General features: G+C 46.9%; 2 protein-coding genes across 3 annotated transcripts; one reads left to right on the forward strand and one right to left on the reverse strand.

Moving 5' to 3' along the window:
• iftap (intraflagellar transport associated protein) lies at positions 1–24,011 on the reverse strand. Of its 2 annotated transcripts, none has more exons than XM_029758716.1 (7): positions 23,956–24,011; positions 20,971–21,162; positions 20,577–20,737; positions 19,612–19,686; positions 19,199–19,262; positions 469–632; positions 1–202 (listed from the first exon to the last, which is right to left on the reverse strand). In XM_029758716.1, exons 2-7 carry the CDS (start codon positions 21,101–21,103, stop codon positions 95–97), a joined length of 705 nt encoding a protein of 234 aa, XP_029614576.1. In that variant the 5' UTR covers positions 21,104–21,162; positions 23,956–24,011; the 3' UTR covers positions 1–94. The 2 variants fall into 2 exon arrangements, with proteins under 2 accessions (XP_029614576.1, XP_029614577.1); XM_029758717.1 differs by lacking the exon at positions 23,956–24,011 and adding an exon at positions 23,017–23,152.
• rag2 (recombination activating gene 2) lies at positions 23,179–26,216 on the forward strand. Its single transcript, XM_029758714.1, has 2 exons — positions 23,179–23,265; positions 24,328–26,216. The coding sequence occupies exon 2, from the start codon at positions 24,342–24,344 to the stop codon at positions 25,941–25,943; it is 1,602 nt and encodes a 533-aa protein (XP_029614574.1). The 5' UTR covers positions 23,179–23,265; positions 24,328–24,341; the 3' UTR covers positions 25,944–26,216.
• The last annotated feature ends 29 nt before the right edge of the window (positions 26,217–26,245 follow it).

Genomic DNA, 26,245 nt, shown 5'->3' on the forward strand with positions numbered 1-26,245 from the left:
TGCTGTTTTCAGGAGTGGTTTATTAGTCCAGTTAAATGGTAATTTGATGTGGTATGACACAAGGCTCTCCCAGACAGTGGTCCCTGCACAGAGGTCATTCACCAGTGTTGGACTGCGGTAGGAGATGTTTGCTAGACAGCACAACATTGTCGTAGTCAAAGTTCTCATCCAGGTTGAAAGGCAAAACCTCTTCACTGTCACTCTGTGAAAAGTCAATGACATGAATTAAGTTGCCTATACTGTATATAGACAGACCCCTCTCGCATGACGCTAGCACAGAAAGACTGTGGCTTAAATAACAACACTTATGAATGCTTAACATAACTCTCAAACAAAATATACCAACTGCAAGTTCCATTTTCCTGGTCAACTAATTGTGGAGTCAACTAAGCTGTTCCTGGGGTGGGTAAATGTAATCTTCATCATAGTGTCTTTATGTCATAGATTAGTAAATGTCCTTCCTCGTACCTGTCCCTGTGGTGGCGTGTCCTGCTGCTGTCCCTGTGTCCCCGGCCGTGTCCCCGTCCTCCTGCCTGTGGAGGTCAGGTCCAGCTGGGTCAGGTGACAGAAGGAGGGCAGGTAGGCAGGGAGTTCCTCCTCTACCTCCCCTGGTAGAACCCGAAACCCACAATCTGAGAAAAGAGGAGAGAAGACACACCGGATGAGGACTCAACAGTGTCTTCTTTCTGCTTCTAGCTGTCCTTCCTAAGTAACTTGAAAAAGAAGGAGAGAACATCACACAGGATTAAGACCCCTCTTGATGGTATGCACAGTTTACGGAGTGTGGCTTGAATAGGATTCACATAGTGAGACTGAACTGACCATTAAGTTTTCACTCAGAGAAGCCGGCCTTTTCAAGTGGCACTCCTTGAAAAGTTAGTTAATTTTAGTTAATTGGGATTCAATAGCTCCTGAAGATCTAAGCCATTGTATTATTTCCAGAAGATCAGAGTAAGTACATCATTATGCAAATGATTATCGCATTGGCTTTGTTCTGTGCCATCATCAAACACAATTCAGAAGTGTGACAATCAAATTACAGAAAATGAGAAGTGACTCTTTGTTCAATTAAAATCAGACTCCAGTAGGTTAAAAAGGGCTGCTCATCACCACAATTGAATTGTATCACTAGGAAATCGTGTATAGAAATGATAATTTTACGAGTAATGATTTTACCTCCTCAAGTTCTCACCTCAGTGGGCACTACACACTGTAACCTAATACAACTCCTGCAAACCCCAGCCGCGAGCTGTCCAGTGACGCAAGCCTACCAGACGAACTAAATACCTTCTATGCTCGCTTCGAGGCTAGCAACACTGAACCATGCATGAGAGCACCAGCTGTTTCGGACGACTGTGTGATCACGCACAAAACGCCAAGGTAACTTGTCTAAATGACTATCGCCTCGTAGCATTCGCATCTGTAACCATGACATGCTTTGAAAGGCTGGTGATGGCTCATATCAACACCATCATCCCAGACAACATGCACCCACTCCAATTCGCATACCGCCAAAAAAGATGACGCAATCTCTATTTCATTCCACACTGTCCCATCTGGACAAAAGGAACACCTACGTGAGAATGCTGTTCATTGACTACAGCTCAGCATTCAACACCATAGTGCCCTCCAATCTCATCACTAAGGACCCTGAGATTAAACACCTTCCTCTGCAACTGGATCCTGGACTTCCTGATGCGCTACTCCCAAGTGGTGAGGGTAGGCAACAACACATCTGCCACACTGACCCTCAACATGGGGGCCCCTCAGGGGTACCTGCTTAGTCCCCTCCTGTTCACCCACGACTGCGTGGCTGCGCACTACTCCAGCACCCTCATTTTGTTTGCCCACGACACGGTGGTGGTGGTAGGCCTGATCACGGACAATAATGAAACAGCCTACAGAGACCTGGCAGTGTGGTGCCAGGACAACAACCCCTCCCTCAACGTCAGCAAAACAGAGCTGATCGTGGACTACTGGAAACGGAGGGCCGAGCACGCCCCCATCCACATCGACAGGGCTGTAGTGGAGCAGGTCGAGAGCGTTAAGTTCATCGGTGTTCATATCACTAGGGAATTATCATGGTCCACACACACCAACACAGTCATGAAGACTGCACAACAATGCCTGTTCCCCCACAGAAGGCTGAACCGATTTGGCATGGGCCCTCAGATCCTCAAAAGGTTCAACAGCTGCACCATCGAGAGCATCCTGACTGGCTGCATCACCGCTTGCTATGGCAACTGCTTGGCATATGACTGCAAGGTGCTACAGAGGGTAGTACGTATGGCCCAGTACATCACTGAGGCCAAGCTCCCTGCCATCTAGGACCTCTATACCAGGCGGTATAAGTGAAAGGCCCTAAAAATTGTCAAAGACTCCAGCCACCCAAGTCATAGAATGTTCTCTCTGCTACCGCACGGCAAGCGGTACCGATGCACCAAGTCTGGATACAGTCCCAAAATGGTTTGCATGTCAGCAGTCAAGTTTTCAAGATATTGGACATTCAAGAACCAAAGTGTCACTTGACACATCATGATGATGTATTTTGCATCATATAATAATTTTTTTAGCAAGAGACAAACCATTTTGGGACTGTATCAACACTGGACTAATGAAAAGAATAGTTGTTTTTGAGTGGAGTTTTCTTTTAATTTAGCAACTGCATGCTTCACTCCATTTCAAAAGATTTTCACTCAATTGAACACGCCCCAGGAGTATCTGTCTTTCTGCTCATCCTGTCAGACACATCCAACTAGTGTCGCACGGTATATCAAAAATAAGGTACTTTTCGGATACTAGAACATGAAAAACAGTTCGGTACTTCTGTGAAATGTGTCTCACGGATCACGCCTGTCTATCTGCACAGCCAACCCCTTATTATAGCACGCACTGTGCCTGCTCCACTTACCCATAACACACTTAAATAACACAACACGGCATGTAGAAATGTTGAAACTGTTGATTACTGTTCACAAAACAATGTCCATAAAGGCTAGAACACTTTACAATGGAAGAAGATAGCTTCCAGCTCTGTAAGCTACTGGTAACTTTCCTTGCTAGATGACAGCTAAAGCTGACATCCATTCACTACCCTAGTACTTTGTTTGTGATAATATGCAAACCAGAAGGCAACATATGCTGATTTCAAAGCTGATTGCCACCAAAAACTTTATTCATTCACTTACTCCCGTCTACCCCAAAGATTATCTATAGAGTGTTGAGGAGGAGGAGCCCTGTGGCCCCAGTCCCGGTCCTGTGTGGCTCAGTTGGTAGAGCATGGTGTTTGCAATGCCAGGGTTGTGGGTTCAATTCCCACGGGGGACCAGTATGAAAAAAATAAAAAATAAAAATGAAATGTATGAAAAATGTATGAAATGTATGCATTCACTACTGCAAGTTGCTCTGGATAAGAGTGTCTGCTAAATGACTAAAATGTTTTAAAAAAATTGTCATGCATTGGTGCTCTGTGGAGTTGCTATTTTGTCGAGTCAATTAAATCGTGACATTCCTGGATTACTCATTATACTAATAAAGTCCAATTAAATCAACAAATAGTATAAAAAGGTTAAGTGTACATACTATATCTGGCTGTGTTGGCAAAATCACTAAATATACCATCAAGCCAAGCGGGGACAGTTCCAAGACCAGTCAGAAATGTCCAGCTAACCCTACCTCAATGACGCCAGTGAATTTCAAAACTGAACTTGGATCTGCATTAAGTAGCAATGACACAACAGATAGCTCGAATCAGTCATGACTATTCAACAAAACAATAAATAATTTTATTTCCATTGAATTTCTTAGTTACATGATTGTATAACTAGCAACAACGTTTTGATGTTGATGTTGAGGGTGCAGTATTTAGGAAATGTAGCAATGAGGATGAAAACTAGCATAGTTCAGCTAGCCAGCTAGTTTAGCCAGGGAAAACAAGAGTGGGACAGGATATAGCTGGGCGCACATGCACACTAGGCTAATTCAGGGCACAGACTTGAGTTTTTATGCCCTGATATCAGGAGCTGGCGGCGAAAAGTTCAATTATAAACTGGGTGGTTCGAGCCCCGAATGCTGATTGGCCGACAGCCGTGGTATATCAGAGCGTATACCACAGGTATTTACTGATCTAATTAAGTTGGTAAACAGTTTAGAATAGCAATAAGTCACCTCAGGGGTTTGTGATATATAGCTAATATACAGGGCTGTGTCCAGGCTCTCCACGTTGCGTCATACACAAGAACAGCCCTTAGCTGTGGTATATTGGCCATATACCACACCCCTTCGAGCCCTATTGCTTAATTACACAATTCAGAGACTGAAACAAATCCATCAGATGACAAATAATTAATGAGAGCGATTCAATATACAATCCCAAAATCAGCAGTAACTGTCAATAGTAAAATAAAGCTTAAAACAATGTTTGAGTGAACCTGAATCCAGAAATTGAACTTTATTATCTCAGCGAACTGACGTGCTCTGACATGCCGCACCCCTCTTGACTCATGAATGACGTCATTACTGGTTAAAGACACAGCGCACATTTTTATAAATTAAGCTACTTCTATGCAAATGTTGTTGGTCAGTACAGTAAAATAAGTCCTAAATGAAAGGGATACAGATTGTTTGTCATCTGTAGCCTCATGAAATAAGCCAAAACAAGCTCAATAACTCAATGCATGCGCACACTCCTATTGAATATGGATTCGCCTGTGGATAGGCCTAGGCTACCCAGTTTATCAATAGATTTACCATTCAAATAAATGATTACCATTACGTTGTTATGTAGTTAGATTGGTAAAAACAAAGTCAAATTGATTGTAAAGTTGATTCATTAATGCATGCATGGCTGTCTCTGAAAAATGTTGACATAAAACAATTAAAATGTAATGAACACATAAAATACCCAACAATTGAACAGAGCAGTAGCTGAGTTTATCTGTCTGGGTCAAGTGCCATTCTGTGTTTTTGGCTAATATGCCTTCTTTTTTGCCGTGGTATCGTTCTGGTATAATTTTGGTATTGAGTATCGTGATGGTATTGAGCAGGGATGTCAAACCCATTCCACGGAGGGCCGAGTGTCAGCAGGTTAAGACCTAGACAACCAGGTGAGGGGAGTTCCTTATTAATTTGTGACCTTAATTCATCCATCAAGTACAAGGGTGGAGCGAAAACCCGCAGACACTCGGCTCACAACCAAAATTCTGGTATCGTGACAACACTAATCCAAACAGGACACTAAGCCTGCTGTAACTCTGCAGTGAAACGAATCTCTATCAAAATGCAAAGCCACACTATTAACCCATATTCCCTCTGACAGTTTCTCCAGAATACAGATCCTGCAGCACGCAGCAGGAGGACTCAACAACAGCATGAGAGAAAGGGTCACAGACAACAGGTGAGGGATGGTTGGCTGGCTGGCAGGCATATGAAAGACATCAATGGGGTGGAGGAGATTTAATCTGAATTAAAAAGGCCTTGGTCGGCTGTAATCATCTCTGCCAGCCAGCTAATGTAACCCACATCCAGAGAACACAGAGATGGAGAGAGAGAGAGAGGAGCCTCAAATAGCAAGACCCAAAACACACTCCTAATAATAGGACCCTAACCAAAACATCAGGGCGATGGAGAGCGATCAAACTGAAAAGGACAGACCTAGGCAACTGTCAAAGAGAGGGTAGGTATACAATTATGTGTCTCCGTGCGTTCATAAAAGGGAATTTAAATCAATTAGAGAGGAGCAGAGACCATTAAATATTGACACTTCTCCTTGGCTTGGCAGCCACAGGGCCGGTGTTGATCCTAATTAAACAGCTAATTACTCTCACTGTGAAAGTCACACTGGGATGGGAGGACGGAGCAGGAGAGGGGAGGTGGAGGGAGACGAGAGGCAAGGATAAGGAGGAAGCAAGACAAAGCATGAGTTGGTGAAGGGACACCACCTTGTGTATTATGTGCAGATGAGAAAGTCACACATTGAGCACGGTTACATGCACACAATAATACGAGTCAGATTAATATAAATTTGTATAAAACATTTAGATGCTTTGCAAGAAGAACAATTTCCCTAATAATCCTGTTTACATGGGCACATCTGAAATCAGGCTACCTGATGGGCCTTTTGATGCAGAAAATCGGCAATCAAAATAAACGTTCTACCACCGTGACCATGCTATTTTTGCGAAGCCTATTTGATTCTGAGTTCGGACATATAAAGTTTGTATATGAAAACTATTTCTAAGATGCATACTTTTTAGTTTTTGAGAACTCTCTTCACTCACGCATAAGAAGAAGGCTTGTGCTACCAGTGCTGCCACACGCGCAGATCAAATACACCTCTGGAACACCGATTAAGCGGTTTACATGTCCTAATAATTAGAAAGATTTCTCGGAAAACCAGGTGTTTTAATCGGTGTATGCTTACTTTGATTTTGACCTTACACCGATTTAGATAAGCAGAGTAAGGGGTTTACATTACTATATTTACACTCGGGCTACTGACATAATCAGTTTAAGGAATTATTAGTGTGCATGTTGTAACGCTTGATGTAGTGGGTGTGGAGTCAGGCGCAGGAAACAAGAGCGTTTGCTATCGTGCTTTAATAAATGCACCATCAAAGAGAGTATACACCCAAAATAACAACAGGGTGTAATCAAAATACAATGACCCAAAACACATTCCACTTACACAATACACAGTGCAAGAAATAAATAAGCCCGCACACAGAACAGGTGGGGAAACGGGCTTAAATACCCAACTAATCACTAATGGAACACGGGTGATACCAATAAAGACAAAACCAACAGAAAAGGAAAAAGGGATCGGTGGCAGCTAGTAGGCCGGTGACGACGACCGCCGAGCGCCACCCGAACAGGGAGAGGAGTCACCCTCGGCAGGAGTCGTGACAGTACCCCCCCCCGACGCGCGGCTCCCGCAGCGCGCCGACACCGGCCTCGGGGACGACCCGGAGGGCGAGGCGCAGGGCGATCCGGGTGGAGGCGATGGAAATCCCTCAACAGTGCTGGATCCAGTATGTCCCCCACCGGCACCCAGCACCTCTCCTCCGGACTGTACCCCTCCCAGTCCACAAGGTACTGCAGGCCCGTCACCCGGCGTCTTGAGTCCAGAATGGCACGTACTGTATACGCCGGGGACCCCGCGATGTCCAGAGGGGGCGGAGGGACCTCCAGCACCTCACCGTCTTGTAAGGGACCAGCTACCACCGGCCTGAGGAGAGACACATGAAACGAGGGGTTAATACGATAATAAGAAGGGAGTTGTAATCTGTAACACACCTCGTTTATCCTCCTCAGGACTTTGAAGGGCCCTACACGCTGCGGACCCAGCTTCCGGCAGGGCAGGTTTCGGGTCGAGAGCCAGACCCTGTCCCCTGGTTGGAATACGGGGGCCTCACTGCGGTGGCGGTCAGCGCTCCTCTTCTGTCGTCCCCCTGCTTGTTTAAGGGCCTCCTGGACAGCCCTCCAGGTCTCCTTGGAGCGCTGCGCCCATTCCTCCACCGGAGGAGCCTCGGTCTGGCGCTGATGCCACGGTGCCAGGACCGTCTGGTAGCCTAACACACACTGAAATGGTGACATGTTAGTGGAGGAGTGGCGGAGTGAGTTTTGGGCCAGTTCGGCCCAAGGTATGTCCCTGGACCACTCCCCTGGCCGGTCCTGGCAGTACAACCGCAGAAACCTACCCACCTCCTGGTTCACTCTCTCCACCTGCCCATTGCTCTCGGGGTGATAACCGGAGGTCAAGCTGACCGAGACCCCCAGGCGCTCCATAAATGCCCTCTATACACGGGACGTGAACTGGGGACCCTGATCATAAACGATGTCCTCCGGCACCCCATAGTGCCGGAAGACATGGGTGAATAGAGCTTCCGCAGTCTGTAGGGCCGTAGGGAGACCGGGCAACGGGAGGAGATGGCAGGACTTAGAGAACCGATCCACAACTACCAGGACCGTGGTATTCCCCTGAGACGGGGGAAGATTGGTGAGAAAGTCCACCGACAGGTGAGACCACGGCCTCTGTGGAACGGCGAGGGGTTGTAACTTCCCTCTAGGAATGTGCCTAGGAGCCTTACTCTGGGCGCACACCGAACAGGAAGAGACATAAAACCTCACGTCCTTAGCCAAGGTGGGCCACCAGTACTTCCCCCTAAGGCCTAGCACTGTCCTCGCCACCCCAGGATGACCCGACGAGGGTAACGTATGAGCCCATCGAATCAATTGATCACGGACACCAAGCGGAACATACTTACAGTTAGAAGGCGCAGGCTCCAACTGTAGCGCCCGCTCGATATCCGCGTCCACCTCCCATACCACCGGTGCGACCAGCTTAGAGGCTGGAAGGATGGGAGTAGGATCGATGGGCCGATCCTCAGTGTCATAAAGACGGGACAGCGCGTCGGCCTTAGTGTTCATGGAACCTGGTCTATACGAAATAGTGAACTGGAACCGGGTGAAGAACATGGCCCACCGTGCCTGACGCGGGTTCAGTCTCCTAGCTGCCCGGATATACTCCAGGTTCCGGTGGTCAGTCCAGATGAGAATAGGGTGTCTAGCCCCTTCAAGCCAGTGTCTCCACACGGTCAGAGCCCTGACCACAGCCAACAGCTCCCGGTCCCCCACATCATAGTTGCGCTCCGCCGGACTGAGCTTCCTAGAAAAGAAAGCACAGGGGCGGAGTTTCGGTGGCGTACCCGAGCGCTGAGATAGCACGGCACCCACCCCAGCCTCGGACACGTCCACCTTCACTATGAATGGTAAGGAGGGGTCCGGGTGCGCCAACACTGGCGCATCAGTGAACAGTGCCTTCAACTGGGTGAAAGCTCAGTCCGCCTCTGTCGACCATCGCAAACGCACCGGCCCCCCCTTCAGCAGTGAGGTAATGGGAGCCGGCACTTGGCCAAAACCCCGGATAAACCTACGGTAGTAATTGGCAAAACCCAAAAACCGCTGCACTTCCTTCACCGTGGCTGGAGTCGGCCAATTACGCATGGCCTTAACGCGGTCACACTCCATCACCACCCCCGAGGTGGAAATGCGATAACCCAGGAAGGAGACGGCTCGTTTGGAGAACTCACACTTCTCAGCCTTGACGTATAGGTCATGCTCCAGCAATCTCCCAAGCACACTGCGCACCAGGGACACATGCTCGGCGCGGGTGGCGGAGTAAATCAGGATATCGTCGATATACACTATCATGCTCTGCCCATGCAGGTCCCTGAGAATCTCGTCCACAAAGGATTGAAAGACGGCTGGAGCATTCTTCAACCCATACGGCATGACGAGGTACTCATAGTGGCTCGATGTGGTACTAAATGCGGTTTTCCACTCGTCTCCCCCCCGAATACGCACCAGATTATACGCGCTCCTGAGATCCAGTTTCGTGAAAAAACGCGCTCCGTGAAATGATTCCACCGCCTTAGCGATGAGAGGTAGTCGGTAACTGGATCCCACTGTAATGGAATTGAGACCTCTATAATCAATGCACGGATGCAGACCTCCCCCCTTTTTCTTCACGAAAAAGAAACTTGAGGAGACGGGTGAGATGGAGGGCCGAATGAACCCGTCTCAGAGATTCCGTGACATATGTTTCCATAGCCAACGTCTCCTCCTGGGACAATGGGTATACTCTTGGGAAGTGCAGCGTTTACCTGGAGGTTTATCGCACAATCCCCCTGTCGATGAGGTGGTAATTTAGTCGCCTTCTTCTTACAGAAGGCGAGAGCCAAATCGGCATACTCAGGGGGAATGTGCACAGTGGAAACCTGGTCTGGACTCTCCACCGACGTGGCACCGATGGAAACTCCCAGACACCTACCTGAACACTCCTCTGACCACCCCTGGAGAACCCCCTGTTTCCACAAAATCTTGGGATTGTGACTGGCCAGCCAATGCACCCCCAGCACCACTGGAAACGCAGGTGAATCGATAAGGAAGAAACTAATTCGCTCCTTATGATTCCCCTGCGTTACCATGTCCAGTGGCAGCGTGGTCTCCCTGACCAGCCCTGACCCTAATGGCCGGCTATCTAAGGAGTGCACGGGGAAGGGGGAATCTAACGGTACTAGTGGAACTCCCAGCTTGAGGGCGAGTCCGCGATCCATAAATTTCCCCGCTGCGCCTGAATCGACTAGCGCCTTATGCTGGGAACAGGGAAAAAAATCAAGAAAAAGAATTTAAACAAACATATGACCAACAGAGGGTTCTGGGTGAGTTTGGTGCTGACTCACCTGGGGTGAACGAGGAGTGTTCTGCCTGCCCTCTCGACTCCCAGAGGGACCCCCCCAGCACCGGTCGACCGTGTGTCCTCGGCGACCACAATTGGTGCAAGAGGAGCGCCCTCCTCTGGTTCCCTTAGATGTGGCCCCTCCTAGCTCCATGGGAATGGGCGCGGGAGGGCTAGGAGGTGGAACTGACAGGACTCTTTCTGAACGCCCGCGGGCAGCCAGCAGATCCAGGGAGAGTGTAGTGTCCCGACACGCTAGCTCCCTGCGGACGTCCTCCCGGAGGCTGCACCGGTAATGATCTATTAGGGCCCTGTCGTTCCACCCGGCCCCCGCAGCCAAGGTCCAGAACTCCAGAGCGAAGTCTTGCGCACTCCTCGTCTCCTGCCTGAAATGAAACAGTCGCTCACCCGCCGCCCGGCCTTCTGGAGGGTGATCGAATACGGCACGGAAACGGCGGGTGAACTCAGGGTAGTTCTCTCTCGCTGAGTTGGGGATGTTCCAGACAGAGTTGGCCCATTCTAACGCTCGCCCCGTCAGGCAGGAGACGAGGAGGCTCACACTCTCCTCTCCCGAGGGAGTCGGCCTCACGGTAGCCAGGTATAAGTCAATCTGAAGCAGAAACCCCTGGCACCCCGCTGCTGCTCCATCGTACTCCCTCGGGAGCGCAAGACGTAGTGCGCCAGAACCAGACGTAGAAGGGAGCGGAGTAGGTGAACTCATCTGGTGAGTCGGAGGCGAAGAGAGGAGACCACTCCTCTCCCATCGGTCCATCCTCTCCATCATTTGGTCCATCGCTGACCCGATTCGATGGAGTACGGTGGTGTGGTGGAGGACCCGTTCCTCCATAGAGGGGAGAGGGGTGGCGGCTGCTCCTGCTGACTCCATACTTAAAAGTTGCGGGCTTCTGTAACGCTTGATGTAGTGGGTGTGGAGTCAGGCGCAGGAAACAAGAGCGTTTGCTATCGTGCTTTAATAAATGCACCATCAAAGAGAGTATACACCCAAAATAACAACAGGGTGTAATCAAAATACAATGACCCAAAACACGTTCCACTTACACAATACACAGTGCAAGAAAGAAATAAGCCCGCACACAGAACAGGTGGGGAAACGGGCTTAAATACCCAACTAATCACTAATGGAACACAGGTGATACCAATAAAGACAAAACCAACAGAAAAGGAAAAAGGGATCGGTGGCAGCTAGTAGGCCGGTGGCGACGACCGCCGAGCGCCACCCGAACAGGGAGAGGAGTCACCCTCGGCAGGAGTCGTGACACATGTAAACTACATATAGGTAAACAAGTACTCTCTAAGGATGTTTTACCTAAAGACAAACATCACCTGGAGGACACAGCTACAGTGGTTTGTTATGTCTTGGAGATAGACACCTTTAGTCAGTGTCATAATGGGTAATCAAAAATAAGCGGGTCTTAAATGTGACCCATTTCAGGAAACTAGACATATGTCACAAGTCACGACTTCACAGGAGAGCCATTTTAATGTTTTTTCGTTTTTTTTATCAAAATGCTTTTTTTGGCAGAAATGCCTTCTGGAGCATGTGAACTTTCATGTGCCTTAATAACAAACTTGCATGCCATCTGTAAATATGAATAAAATTGTTAAATTACGAGCCTTGTTGGTTAAGCCACAAGCCTGTGGTTAAGCCACAGAAAAAGTGAGCAACCTTCCCAGTAGCTATGATTGGCTGAGATAATGAGTGGGCTGGACATGCCGAGAGAGGGGTTCGGATTGGTCTGCCATATAGAGGGCTTTTGTCTATTTCAGCTGGTCAGTCTGTGTTGGTAATCCTGTCGAACGCGGCTTTTAAAAAAAATGTATCGTGTAGTGGAGCTGCATAAGTGTTGCTCTCCACTTTCTGGAGGATCGAGTTTTGAAATCAGTAGTATTAGAGATTGATAGCTAAGGAGATGAAGAAAAAAACTGTCTCCGGATTACATCTTCAAACTAAGGGCAACCGTGGCATGGCATCCGTGACAGGGAGACTCGTCCATCATGCATGATGATGTATACGGGTAAGATAGTCTAGCAAGCTACATTTTCAGATATTACACGTTAGACAGAAAGTAGTTTCATTTCAAGCTAAAGTGTACTGTTAGCTAGCTAGCTAACGTTAGCTGGCTGGCTCCCTAAGCTAACGTTACGTGTATGGTGTTATTATTCGTATCCCAGAACCGTTTGCTTTGCTAGTTAGAGCCTAATGTTAGCTAGCTAACATTGAACCTGGTTGGTCAGCTCCCAGCAGATTCATGCAGGGTAGTAACGACATGATTTGGCACTATGTTTATTGTTGTTTAACTAGCTAACATTGGCTGTCTGGCTCGTTAGTTAACGTTACGTGGCGTGTGTGATCTTACACATTGTTTACCTAGCTAGGTTCATTGTTTGCCTAGCTAGCTAGCTACATGTCTTAAGCTAAAGTGTACTGTTAACCAGCTAGCTAATGTTAGCTGGCTGGCTCCCTAGCTAACGTTACGTGTTTGACATTATTATTCGTATCCCAGAGCCGTTTGCTTTGCTAGTTAAAGCCTAATTTTAGCTAGCTAACATTAAACCTGGTTGGTTAGCTCCCAGCAGATTCATGCAGGGTAGTAACAACATGATTTGGCACTATGTTCATTGTTGTTTAACTAGCTAACGTTAGCTGGCTGGCTTGTTGGCCAACGTTACGTGATGTGTGGGATCTTACATATTGTTTACCTAGAGCTAGGTTCATTGTTTATATAGCTAGCTAGCTAGCTAGCTACATGTTTTAAGCTAAAGTGTACAACACCGTTGAATATGGCCGGTGTCAGTAAAAGTCGGCAAAAAAGCGTAATGAAATTGTTGCCAGCGTTTTTGACACAAAGATCAACTGTACTGGTTGTTCATGCTCTGATCTTGTCCCATCTTGATTGCTGTGCAATAATATGGTCAGGTGCAGCAAAGAAAAACTGCAGCTGGCTCAAAACAAAGCAGCATGCCTTGCCCTGAACTGCACACACAGAACTAACATCAACAGCATGCATGATAGCCTTTCATGGTTGAGGAGAAATTGACTACTTCACTTCTAGTCTTTTTAAGAAACATTTGTATGTTGACAATGCCTGACCACTTGTATAATCTATTTGCATACACTTCAAACAGACATACATACCTCCCGAGTGGCGCAGCGGTATAAGGCACTGCAGCGGTATAAGGCACTGCAAGAGGTGTCACTACAGTCCCTGGTTTGAATCCAGGCTGTATCACATCCGGCCGTGATTGGGAGTTCCATAGGGCGGCGCATAATTGGCCCAGCATCGTCCAGGTTTGGCCGGGGAAGGCCGTCATTGTAAATAAGAATCTGTTCTTAATAACTGACTTGCCTAGTTAAAAAAAGGTAAAATATAAATATATTTTTTAAATACACCACCAGACACGCCACTATGGGTTTCATCATGGTACCCAAACCAAAAACAAATGTAATGCTTCGCTCAGTTATGTGTAGAGCCATATCACTGTGGAATGCTCTGCCACCAGATGTTACTAAGGCAAAAAGCAAGATTAGCTAGAAGAAAAAAAAACATATTGTATCACAGCGCTTCTCCTCTGTCTAAACATCTAATTTAACTGTAATTATTATATAACAGTGTGTATATATGAATAGTGAGCAAATAGTATTTTTGTTGTCTCCTGGTATATTTCCAATATACACTCGGCTGACAGGTTATTAGGTAGACCACCCCGTTCACAAAAATATTTCACTCCTACAGACAGTGAGTCAAGTGGCCTTGATTGGGAGTCCCATAGAGCTGCGCACAATTGGCACAGCATCGTCATTGTAAATAAGAATTTGTTCTTAACAGACTTGCCTAGTTAAATAAAAATAAATACATAAATGGCGTGGGGATTGTTTTCCTGGCACATGTTAGGTCCCTTGATACCAATTGAGCAACGTTTGAACACCAAACTTTGTAGAATCCACGCCCCGAAGAATTCAGGTTGTTCTGGAGGCAAATTAAATTGAGCAAGTTGGAAATTAAGCAAGTTGAGATGACTAAACTGCTTGGAGTAACCCTAGATTGTAAACTGTCATGGTCAAAACATATTGATGCAGTAGTAGCTAAGATGGGGAGAAGTCTGTCTATAATAAAGCGATGCTCTGCCTTCTTAACAACACTATCAACCAAGGCAGGTCCTACAGGCCCTAGTTTTGTCGCACCTTGACTACTGTTCAGTCGTGTGGTCAGGTGCCACAAAAAAAAGGACTTAGGAAAATTGCAATTGGCTCAGAACAAGGCAGCACGGCTGGTCCTTGGATATACACAGAGAGCTAACATTAATAATATGCATGTCAATCTCTCCTGGCTGAAAGTGGAGGAGAGATTGACTTCATCACTACTTTTATTTATGAGAGGTTTTGACATGTTGAATGCACCAAGCTGTCTGTCTAAACTACTGGCACACAGCTCGGACACCCATGTATACCCCACAAGACATGCCACAAGAGGTCTCTTCACAGAGGCACACAGTACTACTTGGAGCCATAACTACATGGAACTCTATTCCACATCAAGTAACTGACGCAAGCAGTAAAATTACATTTAAAAAACAGATTAAAAATAACATTAAAAAAAAAAACTTACACGGCCCGCTACCAAAACCTGTGGGCTCTCCTTTACTGCAGCCGATGTGAGCAAAACATTTAAACATTCAACCCTCGCAAGGCTGCAGGCCCAGACGGCATCCCCAGCCGCGTCCTCAAAGCATGCGCAGACCAGCTGGCTGGTGTATTTACGGACATATTCAATCAATCCTTATCCCAGTCTGCTGTTCCCACATGCTTCAAGAGGGCCACCATTGTTCCTGTTCCCAAGAAAGCTAAGGTAACTGAGCTAAACTTTGAGAGAGTAGTCAAGGACCATATCACCTCCACCCTACCTGACACCCTAGACCCACTCCAATTTGCTTACCACCCCAACAGGTCCACAGACGACGCAATCGCAATCACACTGCACACTGCACACTGCCCTAACCCATCTGGACAAGAGGAATACCTATGTGAGAATGCTGTTCATTGACTACAGCTCAGCATTTAACACCATAGTACCCTCCAAACTCGTCATCAAGCTCGAGACCTTGGGTCTCAACCCCACCCTGTGCAACTGGGTCCTGGACTTCCTGACGGGCCGCCCCCAGGTGGTGAGGGTAGGTAACAACATCTCCACCCCGCTGATCCTCAACACTGGGGCCCCACAAGGGTGCGTTCTCAGCCCTCTCCTGTACTCCCTGTTCACCCACGACTGCGTGGCCATGCACGCTTCCAACTCAATCATCAAGTTTGCAGACGACACTACAGTGGTAGGCTTGATTACCGACAACGACGAGACGGCCTACAGGGAGGAGGTGAGGGCCCTCGGAGTGTGGGGTCAGGAAAATAACCTCACACTCAACGTCAACAAAACAAAGGAGATGATCGTGGACTTCAGGAAACAGCAGAGGGAGCACCCTCCTATCCACATCGATGGGACAGTAGTGGAGAGGATAGAAAGTTTTAAGTTCCTCGGCGTACACATCACGGACAAACTGAAATGGTCCAACCACACAGACAGCGTGGTGAAGAAGGCGCAGCAGCGCCTCTTCAACCTCAGGAGGCTGAAGAAATTCGGCTTGTCACCAAAAACACTCACAAACTTTTAAAGATGCACAATCGAGAGCATCCTGTCGGGCTGTATCACTGCCTGGTACGGCAACTGCTCCGTCCATAACCGTAAAGCTCTCCAGAGGGTAGTGAGGTCTGCACAACGCATCACCGGGGGCAAACTACCTGCCTTCCAGGACACCTACACCACCCGATGTCACAGGAAGGCCAAAAAGATCATCAAGGACAACAACCACCCGAGCCACTGCCTGTTCACCCCGCTATCATCCAGAAGGCGAGGTCAGTACAGGTGCATCAAAGCAGGGACCGAGAGACTGAAAAACAGCTTCTACCTCAAGGCCATTAGACTGTTAAACAGCCATCACTAACATTGAGTGGCTGCTGCCAACATACAGACTCAACTCCAGCCACTGTCATAATGGAAAAATGTATGTAATAAATGTATCACTAGCCACTTTAAACAATGCAACTTCATATAATGTTTACATACCCTACATTACTCATCTCATATGTATATACTGTACTCTATACCATCTACTGCATCTTGCCATCTTGATGTAATGCATCACTAGCCACTTTAAACAATGCCACTTTTATATGTTTACATACCCTACATTACTCATCTCATATGTATATACTGTACTCTATACCATCGAACTGCATCTTGCCTATGCCGTTCTATACCATCATTTTGCAGAGGGGTCAAATACTTATTTCCCTCATTAAAATGCAAATCAATTTTTATAACATTTTTGACACGCGTTTTTCTGGATATTTTTGTTGTTATTCTGTCTCTCACTGTTCAAATAAACCTACCATTAAAATTATAAACTGATCCTTTCTTTGTCAGTGGGCAAACGTACAAAATCAGCAGGGGATCAAATACTTTTCCCCCCCACTGTACATGAATGTATAGTTAAAGTGACTATGCATATATGATAAACAGAGAGTAGCAGCAGTGTAAAAAGAGGGGTTGGGGGGGGGGGGGGGCACACAATGCAAATAGTCTGGGTAGCCATTTGATTACCTGTTCAGGAGTCTTTTGGCTTGGGGGTAAAAACTGTTGAGAAGCCTTTTTGTCCTAGACTTGGCACTCCGGTACCGCTTACCATGCGGTAGTAGAGAGAAGAGTCTATGACTGGGGTGGCTGGAGTCTTTGACAATTTTTAGGGCCTTCCTCTGACACCAGAGGAAGAGGACCTGGATGGCAGGCAGCTTAGCCCCAGTGATGTGCTGGGCCGTACGCGCTACCCTCTGTAGTGCCTTGCGGTCAGAGGCCAAGCAATTGCCGTACCAGGCAGTGATGCAACCAGTCAGGATGCTCTCGATGTTGCAGCTGTAGAGCCTTTTGAGGATCTCAGGACCCATGCCAACTCTTTTTAGTTTCCTGAGGGGGAATAGGCTTTGTCGTGCCCTCTTCACAACTGTCTTGGTGTGTTTGGACCATTCTAGCTTGTTGGTGATGTGGACACCAAGGAATTTGAAGCCCTCAACCTGCTCCACTACAGCCCCGTCAATGAGAATGGGGGCATGCTCGGTCCTCCTTTTCCTGTAGTCCACAATCATCTCCTTAGTCTTGGTTACGTTGAGGGATAGGTTGTTAGTCTGGCACCACCCGGCCAGGTCTCTGACTTCCTCCCTATAGGCTGTCTCGTCGTTGTCGGTGATCAGGCCTACCACTGTTGTGTCATCTGCAAACTTAATGATGGTGTTGGAGTCGTGCCTGGCCATGCAGTCCTGGGTGAACAGGGAGTACAGGAGGGGACTGAACATGCACCCCTGGGGAGCTCCAGTGTTGAGGATCAGAGTGGCAGATGTGTTGATACCTACCCTCACCACCTGGGGGCGGCCGTCAGGAAGTCCAGGATCCAGTTGCAGAGGGAGGTGTTTAGTTCCAGGATCCTTAGCTTAGTGATGAGCTTTGAGGGTACTATGGTGTTGAACTCTGAGCTGTAGTCAATGAATAGCATTCTCACATAAGTGTTCCTTTTGTCCAGGTGGGAAAGGGCAGTGTGGAGTGCAATAGAGATTGCATCATCTGTGGATCTGTTTGGGCGGTATGCAAATTGGAGTGGGTCTAGGGTTTCTGGGATAATGGTGTTGATGTGAGCTATTACCAACCTTTCAAAGCACTTCATGGCTACGGACGTGAGTACTACGGGTCTGTAGTCATTTAGGTTGCCTTTATGTTTCTTGGGCACAGGGACTATTGTGGTCTGCTTGAAACATTTTGGTATTACAGACTCAATCAGGGACATGTTGAAAATGTCAGTGAAGACACCTGCCAGTTGGTCAGCACATGTCCGGAGCACACGTCCTGGTAATCCGTCTGGCCCCGCAGCCTTGTGTATGTTGACCTGTTTAAAGGTCTTACTCACGTCAGCTACGGAGAGCGTGATCACACAGTCGTCCGGAACAGCTGATGCTCTCATGCATGCCTCAGTGTTGCTTGCCTCAAAGCGAGCATAGAAGTGATTTAGCTCGTCTGGTAGGCTCGTGTCACTGGGCAGCTCACACACTGGGCAGCTCACACACTGGGCAGCTCACACAACATGTTGTGGAGGTTTCTGGTTGTTACTGTTGGGCTCAGCATCATGGTTGGCGTTAGGGTCTTGTACCTCTGTATCTAAAGCAGTTGTATGGAGATGTAGTTTGAACGAGGTCTATGTATCCCTCGTTGCTAAATGAGGACAGTGAGAGCATTACACCACAGAGCAGAGAGCCATTGCCCTTAACACTAATTACAGGGCTTGGGCCACAATTTGCATGTATTGAAAATGCGTAATAGATGGTAATGTATTTAAAATGAATGGCATGACTAGCCTTATTACAGAAATAATATGCATATGACATTAACTAAATCCTATTACAAGGTGAACTCTTAAATGTCTTGTAAGGCTTACTGGCAAACTTCTTCATGTTTCCTTCTTTACATGGATTATTAAGAATATATTCTACTTTTCACTGGAGATTTTCCTTTCTTTGAGGAAATAATGTAAGAACTCTGGAGCGCTGTAATTTACTGTCAAAGAAGCTTCGATTAATGGAACCATTCTCCGTGAAATAGCATTGCGGACTCAAAGGCTCATATCAATACTGCATGGCAAGGCGCTAACTTTCTAATTCTACCGTAATCAGGAAAGATTAGGATAAATGAATGTTAATGATGATCCATGCACACTCTTAAATGACTTTAGAAGAAACAAGAATGCCATTATACAGTGCCAAGAAAGTTATTTTCCACCTTGTACAATGCACTAATCTAAAATCAGTTCTGGAAACTGGAGAGTTGTGAGTGAGAGAACAAGATGCTGTACCTGGGTCAGCAGTTACATCTCCTTCCTCCTCACTGAAGTCCCCAACATCCAGGTAGTTATCCAGCTATACACAGAGAACAATGGAGAGTTACTCTTCAATCAACAATTCTCAAATCAGAAAACAAGAGAAAGTGATTACTTTTCATGTTGTGTATATTACTGTAGTAAACAAGTTATAAATCTGTATTTTGATCAATAGTAGAGACAAAGTATATAGCAGTTTATAATATGTGATCATCATGAGTCCATGTGTGTGACCCTGACCTATGTCAGTGACAATTTAAAAAATAAAATACTTAACAAATTGCAAGCAATTTTTCAAAAAATATGCACTAACATAAATATTCCCATATTTAAAATACAGTATGGAATTGGGATATTCCAACAACATTACTTTAGTCCACAATATCAACCTTGAGAGTTATGCCTGGTGGACGACAGTCTCCATTTCCACAGCTGCCCACAGTCACTCCAGCACCTAGCTCCATCTGCAACCAAACCACAGTCACAAAGAGATACTCACTGCCAGATACTCATACTGTATATGACCACTGCATTTTTGCTCAAGCAGTTTGACTCATTATGACCTCATCAGACACTAAGAGCTCTGTGGGGTCGTGGCCACTACTCCTGTTGTTCTATGGCTCCAGTTGTTACATATATGAATGTGTTTGGACAGCTGAGTGCCTCTAAGAGTCCTACAGATGCTATAGGATCTTGTGCTCACTCAACTCTTCCAAATAATCACCAGTGAGATTAATTGGAAACCAAATATGGGATCCTATCCCAGACTTTCAGTTTCAGTGTGTAACTTGCTGATGTGTAGTATTGATTACAGCAGAGAGAACCTTTAATCAGAATCATGGGTAAATCAATAGCTGGCATAGCCTGAGGTCCTAAGCACTGTTCATGCTCCAATGTACACATCTGAAGTAAACCTTCCTGCTCCTGAAACAATCCACTAATTTGGTTTAGGAAAATGGGAAAACACTGAAATAGATGGAGGGAACAGAAATAAACCAAGGGAGACTGACAGAGAGAGAGAAATTGTATTTTATTTTAAAAATACCTTTATTGGCCCAATAGCTACATCATTAAAAGCACAGAACCAAGCCCCCCCCCCCCCCCCGATGCCCCACACCCCTACAAAGTCCTCCAGAAAGCTTGTTAGTTTTGTCATAAAGTAGGACTGCAGGTTTGCAGAGAGAGAATGAGAGAAAGAGAAAAGAGAAAAAGAACAAGAAAGAGCAAGAGCAAGAGAACAAGAGAGAGTAAAGGGCTGACAGGAGGGATTGAAGCCTGGTGGGGTGAGTTTACGGTGTAAGCCTTGAGTCAGTCAAGCCTGTAGGAAAGACGGACAGATCTAGGTGTCACTGACCTCCTCCTGATCAGCAGGCAGGACACAGACACTCTGCTGTCCTCTCCTCTCTTCCGCTGCATCCTCTTCTCCATTCCTCCTCCTCTCCCCTGATCTCTCCATCTCCCTAGAGAGATGACTGGGTCCGGAGGGCAGAGTCGTGTGTCCACTCCCAGCACTCCCTGTGAGAGGAAGGTCAGAAGAAAAAATACATCTGTCTTTGTATCAATTTAATGCATGCCTGTAAGGTATGAGCTCTACATGTAATGAAGTCACAACCTGCGGGCCTTTGAGACCAGGCTTGTGCCAATTTAGTTCCAATTGAATTGCAAGAAATCCTTATGGAAAACAAATTAGGTGTGTGAACTGCCTGTGAGACTGACCTGGAGTCAGTCCGTGTGTGAAGGAGCCTGACCTGGAGTCAGGTGTGTGAAGGAGGACAGGAACTGGTCGTAGGTCTGTTCTGAGGAGCTGCAGAAACAATTCAGGGCCTCCAGGACCACCTCGTCATCAGCCAGACCACCTGAGCCACTCTCCACCCCGGGCATCCTGCCACCCAAAACAACTAGCTGGCCTGGTACACTGGCAACCCCTGGGTACAGCTCACCTGGGGGAGATAGGATAATGGGGGAGGGAGAGAGATGTTAAAATCAGTAGCACAGCAGCCATATTGTGCGCCACGCGGTCTAAGGCACTGCATCTCAGTGCTAGAGGCATCCCTACAGACCCTGGTTCGATTCCAGGCTGTATCGCAACCGGCCGTGATTGGGAGTCCCATAGGGCGCAGAGCACAATTAGCCCAGCGTCATCCGGGTTAGGGTTTGGCCAGGGTAGGCCGTCATTGTAAATAAGAATGTTCTTAACTGACTTGCCAAGTTAAATAAAAGGTTAAAGAAATAAAATGTAAATAAATATTAGCTAGGCCCAGGTGTAATTACCCTGCTGCCGACACTCTGCTCAATCCCAATCACTACAGGGGGAACAATTAAGCATCGCATTAAACAGTGATAAACACTGCAGCAAGTATGATCGTCAGAACATCACAACTGTCACTGCGCCCATTAATCAAAACCGGAATCTTGCAGGCAAGGACTTTCAGGTATTGAAACATTATAGCGGGGACAGAAACAGGTGCTACAACACTTTCTAATGACTCTGTTCTATCAATTATACTCTGCAAATCCCTGCATGGCCTGGGATCCATCTCCATGGCTCACTGCTGAGCCTGCCACACACACACAACTGCACCGACCCAGCTGCAACATAAAGCAGACCTTCAACAGAACTGTGTAGGTGCCTTAAGGAACTGACTGACTGAGCTGGTTTGTTATTCAGTGCTGATTTGGAGGTGTATTATCTTAACTCATAGAAAAAACATGTCCACAGTACCTATTCAGCTGTTAGGAATGGGGAGGAATGCTTTATTTCCTGTTTCTGGTGCTGGAGGTACCCCCCTCTAAGCAACAGCTCAAAGAGACACAGGTGCTCCGCTGCTTGTTTGTTTTTGAGTTCTAACGTTCTTCCAGGCAATCGTGGTTGCAGCGTTTGTTTTGTACGCTCCCTGAGCCTTCTCACAGCCCCTCCAAAAACACAAAAACATTATGCTAATGGTTGCCAGACAGCTGCTTCCAGCTCATTGTGTGTGTGTGTGTGTGTGTGTGTGTGTGTGTGTGTGTGTGTGTGTGTGTGTGTGTGTGTGTGTTCCTCTCTCCTCCGGTAGACTACACAAGAAGTGGTTAGGCATAATAGAAAAGGAATTCAAGCTTGAGTAGAACTTGAAATTAAAAGGAAATAAAGCTGTGCTCTTCTCTTCCCTTTCTCTTCTTTAACACAGTATAATTTAAGTCATGCATCAGGTTCAGTGTACCGTGTGAGGACATGAATCACAGTCCCACTGACTGCACATGGCACTACACACATGCCACTTAATTGTAGTGTGGAAAATGCCAAACTGTTCACAGAGGGGATAATGATGGCTCTCCATCTAAAAAATGGGATACATACAATGAGGCCCTCTGAATGTTCCACAGCTGTAATGACACACACACACATACACACACACAGGAAGAGAGACAGGGAGCTAATGGCCACCTTCCCTTAGATGTAAAAGCAATCTGACAACAATAACGTGGCTGTACTCAGCGTAACAAAGCCAGCTTTTACACTGTCACTGTGAGGAGTCCACAGGAGAGGAATGTGATGGAACAGAGAGGATGAGCTGAGGAGAGGGGCTGGAAGGATTGGTGCACTACATTTGCAACTATATAAAGGGCTGGCATTTCCATTAATTGCAAATAGACTGCCTTCAAACTGTAGCGGTCACAACTGTTAGCTACCTTTGGTTCTTCAAGGTTCAATCACAAGAGCAATGACAAAACTAAAGCACAAAAACATTCTTCTTTGCAGAGAAACAAACTCTACAGTACACAACCTATGATTACATTAACAGTGATTGTATTACCAGCTCAGTCTTATTGCAGTGTAGAGAGCACACCTGCCTGTCAGCAGCGGTCACAGACAGTTAACCTCAGGATCTGTAACTCATCTGAGTCAATCGAGCTTCACAAACTCTGTCAACCACTGTCTGTCTACACAGCTTAGTACTAAAGCTACACAAAGATTAGCCTAACTTATTACAACATTATTACAACATTCCATAACACTGTTCTTCGAGACGTTCAAACAGTAACGTTAGCTACTTGAGCAGGAGGTAAGCAATGCTGAAATTCTGCTTTCAATGGGAGATTTGGCACTGATCGTAGTAACGTTAACTATGATTATAACTCCAATGTGACAAGAATGTCTAGACATGATCTATAGCTAGCTAGCTAGATACATTCATTGTCACATTGGAGTTATAATCATATAGCTAGCTAGATATATATTTTATATATAGTAAGGATTGTAGAAAAGTTAGCTAGCTATTTTATGTCCTAAATTATCTCTTTGGCATAAAGACAGCAAACGTTAGCTAAGTAACTTAGCATAGCCGTTATTACTGTCTAATTGAGCAGGACATCGCAATGGGACCTTACTAACTAACGTTATTAAATGTAGCAGAATGCTAGCTAGATGGTTTGCGTTGTTTATCGTACTGTTATATCAAAAATCACAGTTTCTAATCTAAACCATCTTTAGCTATATCTCTGCATATCACATCAGAGATGATTATTGCCGAGGCTAATTTAGGCTAGCTAACGTTAGCGGGCTAGCTACTAAGCTTAGCCAGTCAAACATGACCACAGCAGGCTACCACATATGCTATTACAATCGAAGCTGGCACTTGTATCATAGTATTATGTTCATTGTTCACCAAAATCGCTAGCTAACTCGTGTTTAGGAAAATGTGCTAGTTATAACACGAGTAAAAGGTTGACAACAGAGCGACGATTTACGTTACCTTCGCTCGGATTTGCGTTGAGTAGTGAATGTTGGGAAATGAGTCTTTTGGCTATTTAATGGAACGAAAAGAAAGCGATTAAAAACTACACACTGATAGGAAATTTATCTGACAGTATTTTCTGCAGGTCATAAACGAATGTAGAATAAATAGTTCCTAAATAAACAACAATGAATGCATTGGACTGAAAATTATTTTTTTATCCTACTTGTTCAAACAGTAAAATGGCCTTTTCCTTTTAAGACACAAAATTCTGTCACTAATAATCAGACCATATAATTAGAAAGAGTCAGACAACCCATGTTTAAAAGCCTTCAGTTCAAAACAAGCAGCAGCTGACTGAGACAATTTTGTGTTGTTGTTTTCCCACAGCCACCTGCAGTAGCATGTCTCTGCAACCACTGACTGCAGTGAACTGTGGCAGCCTCCTGCAGCCTGGCTGCTCCCTGTTACAGCTGGACGGTGACATATTTCTGTTTGGCCAGAAAGGCTGGCCCAAGCGCTCCTGTCCTACTGGGGTCTTCGGGGTACGCTTAAAGCATGGGGAGCTCAAACTGCGACCCATCTCCTTCTCCAATGACTCCTGCTACCTTCCCCCTCTGCGTTGTCCCGCAGTGACCCGCCTTGAGCCCCATGATGGACACCCAGAGGGCTACCTCATCCATGGAGGCCGTACCCCAAACAACGAGATCTCCTCCAGCCTCTACCTGCTGACCCTGGACAGCCGTGGCTGCAACCGCAAAGTGACCCTGCGCTGTCAGGAGAGAGAGTTGGTGGGAGAGCAGCCAGGGCCCCGATACGGCCACACCCTCAGCGTGGTGCACAGTCTGGGCAAGAGGGCCTGTGTTGTGTTTGGGGGTAGATCCTACATGCCGGCCGGGGAGCGGAGCACAGAGAACTGGAACAGCGTTGTGGACTGCCCTCCTCAGGTGTTCATCATCGACTTAGAGTTTGGCTGCTGCTCCACCCACACCTTACCTGAGCTCACTGACGGCCAGTCATTCCACCTAGCTTTGGCCAGAGACGACTGTGTCTACTTCCTTGGTGGCCACACTCTGTCGTCTGACTCCCGTCCTCCTCGTGTGTTCTGCCTGCGTGTGGAGCTCCTGCAGGGCAGCCCTCTGCTCTCCTGTGAGCACCTGGACACTGGCCTGTCCATCACCAGTGCTATTGCCACCCGTGTGGGGCCCTCCCATGAGTACATTGTCCTGGGTGGGTATCAGTCAGAGACCCAAAAGAGGATGGAGTGCAACAGTGTGGTGCTGGATGACTCTGGGATCAGCATCGAGCCCAGAGAGGCCCCTCAGTGGACAGGGGAAATCAGCCACAGCCACACCTGGTTCGGAGGCAGCTTGGGTGGAGGGAGCGCTCTGATCGGGGTCCCCTCTGAGGGCAGGCCAGCACCGCCCGAAGCACATTACTTCTACCAGGTGTGCTTCCAAAAGGAGGGGGAAGGAGAGGGTGAAGACGGGAACCAGGGATGCAGCCAGGAGTCCACAGACTTCGAGGACTCCGCCCCTCTGGAGGACTCTGAGGAGCTGTACTTCGGCCGCGAGCCCCATGAGCTGGAGGACAGCAGCGAGGGAGAGGGGGATACGTACAATGAAGAGGATGAGGAGGACGAGTCCCAGACAGGCTATTGGGTCAAATGTTGCCTGGGCTGCCAGGTGGACCCCAACACTTGGGAGCCCTACTACTCCACAGAGCTGCTGCGGCCAGCCATGATCTACTGCTCCAAAGGGGAGGGAGGCCACTGGGTCCATGCCCAGTGTATGGAGCTGACTGAGGGCCTGCTGGTGAGGCTCTCGCAGGGAAACGGCAAGTACTTCTGCCTGGACCACGGGGGCCTGCCCCGCCAGGAGATGACCCCGCCACGCCAGGTGCTGCCCCTGAAGAGAAGCCCCATGAAACCCCAGCACAGGAAGGGCCCAATGATGCCGAAGATGACACCCGCCAAGAAGCGCTTCTTCAGGAGGCTGTTTGAGTGATGTCTGACAATGCAGTAAAGTTATACTTACTCATTGATCAACTGGTTCATAATATGTCATTCTAATTATATGGCCTAAATGCCATATCATTGTTTAATGTGCCATTGTAGCAATTTGCTGTTCCCAAACTTTTGAATAAGTAAACTCAGAACTCTTTTTTGTGCTTGTTTTTTCATTCCTTACAGTGCTCAATATTTTATGTAATAAACTAAACTAAAGTTTTGCAAGAAAAATGTATGAAACCGAATTGAATAAAAATGGAAATTAAAGCCAGAGTCTATTTGCTCCATGTTCTACCCCCA

This window comes from Salmo trutta, chromosome 7 (genome assembly GCF_901001165.1).
Source record: "Salmo trutta chromosome 7, fSalTru1.1, whole genome shotgun sequence".
NCBI classification, from domain to species: Eukaryota; Metazoa; Chordata; class Actinopteri; order Salmoniformes; family Salmonidae; genus Salmo; species Salmo trutta.

Bases quoted from the DNA above. Each gene is read 5' to 3' on its own strand.
- iftap (XM_029758716.1), bottom strand. From the start codon at position 21,103: ATGCCCGGGGTGGAGAGTGGCTCAGGTGGTCTGGCTGATGACGAGGTG. The intron at 19,687-20,576 runs GTCAGTGACACC...GTTTGGTTGCAG, and splicing joins TGCCTGCTGATCAGGAGGAG to ATGGAGCTAGGTGCTGGAGT. The intron at 633-19,198 runs GTACAGCATCTT...CTCTTTTCTCAG, and splicing joins AGATGTAACTGCTGACCCAG to ATTGTGGGTTTCGGGTTCTA.
- rag2 (XM_029758714.1), top strand. From the start codon at position 24,342: ATGTCTCTGCAACCACTGACTGCAGTGAACTGTGGCAGCCTCCTGCAG.